Here is a 7,771-nt window from a genome sequence, read left to right on the forward strand (position 1 = left end):
CCGCCCCCACCGCCGTTCTTACTGGCTCCCCTGCTTAAGGAGTGACAGTTCTCTTGGTTGGAGCTGCTGATGAAGACCTCGTCATCGGAGAGCTTTCCCTTTGACACCTCCTTTGAGTGCGAGCCCTTCAACCCCTCATTTGACCCTGAATAGCGAGCTTGGATGACCGAAGCGGTGGAAAGTCTCTGACTCCTGGCAGATCTCCCGACACCAAGGCCACCAGCCTTGCCAGCAAAGGACTTGCTGCTCCGCTTCAGCTTCTTTCTGCAGAGAGCTGCCAGGTCGTGCAGTTGGAGGTAGCTTGCTGCGGTGAGGAGAGCATTAAAGTTCTGTTCACCGGGCTGGTCAGTCGTTAAGAGCTTACCAGTATAAATAAAGTCCAAGACCTGCCGGAACACGGTGGGGTTCACCATGTCCGTGTCCAAGTTAATCAGGTTGTCATGCAGGACAAGGGATTTGAAATACATGCTGCTGGCTGCCAGGATGTTTTTATGGGCACGAAACAGGGCATTTTCTACCACAATGATCACATCACAGAGGAAACCTTTGGCTCGTTGCTGGTTCAGCTGCAGTAGCAGTTGTTTGGCATGATTTGGCAGTTCCATCTCCACCTTCTCTTCCTTTCACCTTCACCTTACCACCTGCAAAACAGGAGGATGAGAGGTGTGAACCTGCTGTTCCCACTCAAACAAGTCTACATTTAATAGGCTGGATTAACACGGTGCAGTCTGTTAAGCTTGACACTGACTGAGGAGCTCTGGGTATGTCCAGCCCTGCAAGCTGTGATCCTGCTTGGAATACAGAGAGAAGTATTTCTTTTGCTAAGATTTGATTCAAGTCTTTCAAAAATCAGATTTGTAAATATAGAATTACTATTCAAAAAATACCAGCAGGAAAACAATAGTTAGGTACAGGGGAAAGCTGATTCCCTCTCCTGACACAAATCTGAAGGGACGATGAGGAGCAAGGAAAAAAAGGAAGAAAAAAGCATCTACTTCACTGCCATTTGCATATCTGAGCATGTAAAATAAGTAGCATAAGCTGCAGCTTCCCTGCTTTAACATGTAGTTTGTTTCTTGGCTCTTACATGTTGAAATCTTACAATACCCAGCTGCTCTGGGGTTGAAAAAATGACATGGAGCAACTAAATCCATTGAAGATGGAATTAATCACACTGAGGTGTGAATGGGAAATCTCCTTAAGAGTATGAAAGGCTGCTTTAAAAACCACCCCCCAGCAGTGTCCATATCCCAATCCATTGACATGAGGGGCTAGAATCAACCCGAACGGGCTGAAATTCAGGATGCTGAGCCAGCTAAATGCCAGCAAGTGTCTTCAACAATCTGAATCTGTTTTCTTAAGTTAATTCTGCCCTGCCTTTAGTTTTGAAGGAATTTTGTTTAAACTGATATAGTCAAGTAACCTATCTCAAGTCACAGTCTCTCTACCCTGAAGCACTGGGAAGAGGAAAATTGTGGTGACATGGGCAGTTCCTGTATTTCACAAGCAGTATTCACTATGCATTTTAGTTTAGATATTTATATTGGCTTTCCCAGTAGAATGGACTGTATGAAATATCTAGTTTGAGGCATATCAGAACTAATTGCACTTGCACATTTGGTAGATACTACTGTACATAAAAACTAGAATTTAAATCGGGGGCTGCGTTCAGGAATCCAAGACCAATTTTTAAACTTTTTTCCCGTTTTTTTTTTTTCATTTGAAAATGACAATTACTACTTGTAATGGGCACTTAATCTGTTACAGCTGATTTTAAATAGTTTCTGAGGTTCAAATGTAGGAATTAAATACCAAACATACAACAGCCACCTCTAGCCTTCCACTTCCTTCCTTTCTCAGTTCATCATATTATTGAAACAGATTTCTCTTCTTGGAGGAGGAACAGGCCATAAGTCCATAGAAATGAAGAACTTAAATTTTCTCTTAAAATCATCATCAGTTTATGTTTTTCTTGCTTGTGAGTCCCATTACCACATTCTGTCCCATCAGATTTCATGTGGTGAAGCATTAAACTGCATTATCTTCCCTCCGTGTCACGTATGTGACACATGAAAAAGAAATAAGGAGCGATACTGTCAATATTAAAAATAACCTCCCTCAAACCTGATTCTCACCAACTGGTGATAAAGGTTTAATTTGTCAGAAAGGCGGTAAATTTACATCATCCATTTCTGCAAAAGAAAAACATTCTGCTTTATGAAAAAAAAAAAGCTACCAAACAGTAAAGAAATGCAATTTTTCCTCCAATGTGCCTGACTAGCTGGGTAGTTTTACTTCTACCAACAGATCTGCCAAGCAGGTGCCACCCTTCTTCCACAGGACACCTTTCTTCACTCGGTTAGCTGGTCAGCCTGCTACCTGGTTACACATCTGGCAGAATTTTGTGGCCCCTGTCTGTGGCACCAGCACCTAATTCAGCATCCACACAGATCTCTGTGGCTCATCACCTTGACCTGCAGCTAAAATGGGTGCTCTGCTTTTGTGTTGTATATTGTTTCAGAAATGGATGGGAACCCAAGACGACAGTGGATTCACCACTGTGCCTTTGTGCACACTGATGTTGTTCCCACAGGTGCCTGGCTTTGGAAAGGGCGGCAGCCAAAAAGAGGAAATACAGGCTTGCCATGGTGCTAGCCAGTTATTTCTTCTCCATCTATAGTGTTTCTATCATAGAAACTCACCCTGCAGCATCACAAAAACGTGACAGAGACAGGGATTACCACCACTGAACAGTGTTGAGCACTTTTAAAAACAAGTTTTGCTGTAATTAATTACATCAGAGTTGCAGCACGCAGGCAATGTGTCTGGTTCTAGTGGCTTGCTTCCAGAATTGCTGATTAAGAGGAAGAAGCAACAGCACAGAGGCACCAAATACCCACTTTTATCTAGCCAGGCCAGTAAAAGCACTTACTTCTGGGTCACTGAGATATATTGATAGGGAAGGACAAAAACATGGCTTGCAACATAACACATCTCTCTATATAAATGTATCCTCCTCAAGAATAGCAAGAGAGAGCACACTACTACGCTATTTTCACTACAAACATAATGGTGCTTTTCCATGTATATAACACACAAAATCCCTGGATATGATTTAAGTGTTCCATAAAGGACAAATATGGGAAAGGAAAGGAAACAGCACAGCCAGTATTTTTTGCCTAAATAGACTAATTAAAAAAATCAGTATGTTACTGAAGTAAAAGTGAGCTTATTCGCCATTCATGTGGCACTTGAAGCAGAGGTCTAGAAATCCCTGTACACATGTTTGTCTAGGCCTTTGCAAAGAGTTCAGGTTTGCTGCAGCTACTAATGGGAAATTATTTTAGATTTTGACTTTTTCTTTCTTTCTTTCTTTCTTTCTTTCTTTCTGCTTTAAATGATATTAAAACCAGGTAATGAGCCTGCAGGGAAAGCCCTGGAAACAGGAATAGAATTATAGTTCTGCTTTTTACTGACCTTCATGAGGAAGATAGTTATTATTAAACCTCAGTATGTTCTGCAGCATAAAAATTAGCATAGTACCAGTTGTTTAAATTACCTCTATTTTTCTCAAATTTTACAGAAGTATTCCTGTTTTACAGGACCTAAGTATGAGGTAGGTTATTACCATCAGTAGATTTTAAAAGCAGTGGTCAGGTTTAAGCACTATAACACTGCCTATCAAATTTGAGCTTGTTAGCTGAAGTCTAACATGGATTTAGCAACCCCAACAGAATGAATATAATGGAACAAGGCAGCAAAACCTTCAGCCAAGTTTAGAGCCTCATATTTAAAATTTTGCCAGAATTGCCCACTGAGGGCTTTCACCAGGACAGCAGCGTGGGTCAGAGAACACACCTTTGACTGACGTACCTTTGTTGACAAAAGCTTTATAGCATCAACCTGGCTTGTGCATCTTGTGCAGTCCTGAACAAAAATAAATACATTCCAGATATTTTCCAGAGCTGACCAGTTACAAACCCTTCTTTAGCAATGATGCCTTTCAGAGGTGGGGGAAGAGGGGTGTGTTGGAAAACTTGTTAGCAAAAGAGAAGCAGGCATTATTCCTTAATCTATGGCATTCCTAAGATCTCACTTCTAGCTGAAAGCACAGGACCAAAGACAACTAGGAGGTTAAGTCCAGTATAAAAGTTAGCAGATCTTCCCAAACAAATGGCAGGTGCAGCCTCACAAAGGCCTTTGCTATCCATTAGTTTGCAGAGACTGGCTCTTAACAAACCCTGAACATTTGGATAACATCCCCACTACCACTAACGACAGCAAAAGCCCTAAAAAAATCACAGCAGTTTATGTTTCTTGTATCTCAGTATCATTCTTAAGAACCTTTCCTTTTCTGTTTTCTGGAAAAAGACACAAAAAACATGCTCCCAGTTCAGAGGAGCTCTGGCTCAGAAAAGGCTCAGATGCATTTCTAGTAAAAAAACAAAACAAAACAAACCCCAGACCTCAAGAATATGTAGATGTCTCACTGGGGCCGCAGTCTTTTATCACTGAATTTGGTTGTGCAAAATTTCACTCCTTTGCATTTAAAACAGGATCACAGAAGGCTTTGGACAAATAGCATTACAGATGGTCTTTTTTCAGATTCAGGTTGCTTCCTAGTCATTCAAGACACAGTTTTCAGAGCAATGAACCTGCTCAAATATTCTTGTGCAAGTAAGGAATGAAGCAAGACTGAGGCTCTTTGCTACCTCCACCATGTCCATGACACTGAGACACAGCACATGCAAAGACATGAGAATACAGGGCACAAATCACAGGATACAGTAATGCTGCAAGCAGATGCCACACATCAAACAAAGCTTCGCAAGCGAAGAGCTGATAGCGTCTTCATAAGCAATAACACCCAAGGAGCTGGGGAACTGCGAGCTGCTGTGCCCGGCCTGGGGCACGCTGTGATCCTGTGGGCAGAACACACAGGCTGCTCCAGGAGCTGTGCTGCTCTCACTGCAAAGCAGGAAAAACTTAATCTTGTCTTAATTTCCACAAAGACTCTGGATGTCCCAGAAAATTAGATTGTCAAAGTACAGGAGAAGAGGATTCCCTTCACCCCTTTAAATAGTGTAAAATCTACATATTCACTACAGATTTGATTCTCTTTAATATCACTAAGTCTCTTCCTAAAAGTAATTGCTGAATGAATGTTAAATGTGTTATCTTAGCAACCTCTGGCAGGAGATGCTATTTGATTTTAGCTCTGAGTTATAGATTGCAGCATATGAATATTGGTTTTTACCTTTTAAGAAGCAACACCAGTGAAGCAAAGAATCAATCAAAAACAGATCTAAGGTATCACTCATTTCACGTAGAGGATTTGTGGATGGATGAGAAGGCTAGACACCGAGCACCTGAACAGTGAGCTAACAGTACTGCAGATAAAAACCAACAAACAGATTAGATGTGATGGATCAAATTAGATGCTGTTAAAGCATTAGCCTACTGTGCATGTCATAATATACCTAGGAAAAGATTGTGGCCTGCTTACTTATTTCTCCACCTTCCCAAGCAGTTGTGCTGCACTGAGCAGACACTGCAGCAGTGAGTATCGGGAAGAACAAGACAAAATTAAATCGTTTTGTACATTGCTCTCTTGCACCACTTATGACATTAAAAATGCTGAGTCCAGCTGCTACTGGATCTGGGTGAAACTGCAACAGATGACTTCTGCACCCTTCAGATTTAACTAACTTCTTTAGAGCACTTGAGGACCCCACTGGGAAGAGAGCTTTTCTGTTGCTCACTGGCTCATCTGATCATCTTCTCCCCACATCCCAAGAGAACCTATTTCCAGGACTCTCCCAAAGTATTGGTAAGGTGGGCTTTCATGGCCACTAACCTTCCCCCTAGGAGCTGCAGTTGGCAGGTAATTAGCCCCTGCCTTGTAAAAGTACTCACATTCCAGAGCAGCAGAGGTATTGGGAGGAATGCAGGAACTGTGTTAGCCCGAAAGGTTCCCTATCCCCAGCCCATGGGAGCAGGCAAACAGCAGAATTCAGAAACAGAGGCAAGAACATGCATTTTCATCATTGGCAGTGGAGCAGCAAAAGCTCTGTGAGGGGAGCCCAAGCAGAAAACAGGATGCAGCACCCTTGGTTTTGTCACAGGAATCTCTCTCACTTCAAATTAGGTAAGAACATCTCAGGTTACTCAGGGAGAGGTCTGCAAAGCTGGGGAAGGGAGAGATGGCAACATGCAGGACAGAGCAGGATGTGCAGCTGATGTTGCAGGTGTGGACATGGAAAGGAGGAGGAGAATGGAGGATCATTTCACAGAGGATACCACCTCAGCAAACTTAAAGGGGCCCTTGTTTAGTTTGTTACATTCCAATTAGTGCCAGGCAGAAGTGCCCTCCCGGCTCCCTGAAGCAGCTCTTGCAGGACCCCGGCACAAACAGTACAGCTTTGCTAATGGACACAAGCACCTGTTTGGTACCTCTGTGCGGCAACGTTTGGACATTAGGTACGTGGGCAATACATGCTCAACTGCTACCAGCTCCTGCCCCAAAAAGGAGAGAAGAAAAAGAGTCAGATGATTTCCCCAGTCCCTTCTCTTTCCTGTTCTAGAATAACAAGGAGAGCCCCACATGGCTAGGCCCTTCTTTACAGCATGGCACACTGCCCAGGAAAGGGGAATCTCCACGGGTGAAAAGGGTAGGGGCCCTGTATGCATGAAAGCACTAATGTCAGGAGAGCAAAGTGATTTCCAGTCAGTGCAAGGCTGCAGCAAAGCAGGAACACCTTGCTATACAAGCTGAGACTACGAGCAGTAGAATGCAGATTAACCACTGGGTTGCCGCTTACCATGCCAGGTACATTGGGCTAAAGGCACCTCCATCCAGTGCTGCCCGACGTGCCAGGTACATCCCATGATGTTCCATTGAAATCACAACAGGCCATCAATAGAACGTGGCTGCACGGATGCAGAATGGAGAACCAGCAGGGACGCTGTTAAATGCAATTAAAAAACTGCAATCAAAATTGAAACATACATTTTAAAATGGCCACCTGCCTTAAATATGTAACTACTAGAACAACCTCCCCTCCTCCCATCTCCCCAGAACTGCTGAACTGCGACGGAAACAGAGCAGAAGGCTTCTGCAAGTTTCTTGATGACTCTGAATGGCCACCTCCATTCAGGACTCCCAACATCACTGAGCTTCAGGGGCACCAGTCCATATATATCCAAGAACAGCAGGTCCCAGGATGTCTGCACCAGCTTCCTTCTGCCCAGAAATTCAGGCAACTAAACATCACCATTTAGAAATGCCTCTGCAAGAAAAGCCTGGTGCCAGAGCTTCATGGTCTCGTTCCCCACACAGTACAGGCAATGGAAGAAACACTTAAATGCTGATCATCTGTGTTGTCTGCGTTTCCCTGTCCCCCTTCCCAAGCCTTTGAAATCCTGCTCTTCTAGAGACATTATGGCATTCAGCCAGGCTGGGTCCTGTGGCTTTTGTTACATCTGTGGTGCAAGATGGAATAGACAATACTTAAACCCTCTCCTATTTAAATGATGTTTTACTGATTAATAATCTGCATTCTTAGAGACTGGAGATGAAGTTGATTCACGATGAACTGCAGCTGGTATGAGAGTCACAAAACTGAAGATCTATAATTCCACCCTTCCCTGCCCAAAGGAAAAAGCAACAACATATTTGCCACGTCAGGGAAAGGCACATCCCACAGAAAGACAGCTTGTCAAGCCTCGGGTATCCTCTGCAGTGCATATCCTCCTTCCCCCAGGGTTTCTA

The 7,771-nt window shown here is 43.4% G+C and overlaps 1 protein-coding gene across 1 annotated transcript in view; it reads right to left on the reverse strand.

The window, feature by feature from the left end:
- The window catches only part of LOC104524750 (hypermethylated in cancer 2 protein), an 8,413-nt gene extending 1,476 nt beyond the window's left edge, over positions 1-6,937 (reverse strand). The window contains 2 exon segments of the mRNA XM_010167726.1: positions 1-641; positions 6,822-6,937. The exon segment at positions 1-641 is cut by the window's left edge and continues 1 nt beyond it. Coding sequence (XP_010166028.1) covers positions 1-605 — 605 coding nt within the window. The 5' untranslated portion in view covers positions 606-641; positions 6,822-6,937.
- Between the last annotated feature and the right edge of the window lie 834 nt (positions 6,938-7,771).

Source organism: Antrostomus carolinensis, unplaced genomic scaffold (genome assembly GCF_000700745.2).
Source record: "Antrostomus carolinensis isolate BGI_N321 unplaced genomic scaffold, ASM70074v2 scaffold1040, whole genome shotgun sequence".
NCBI lineage: Eukaryota > Metazoa > Chordata > Aves > Caprimulgiformes > Caprimulgidae > Antrostomus > Antrostomus carolinensis.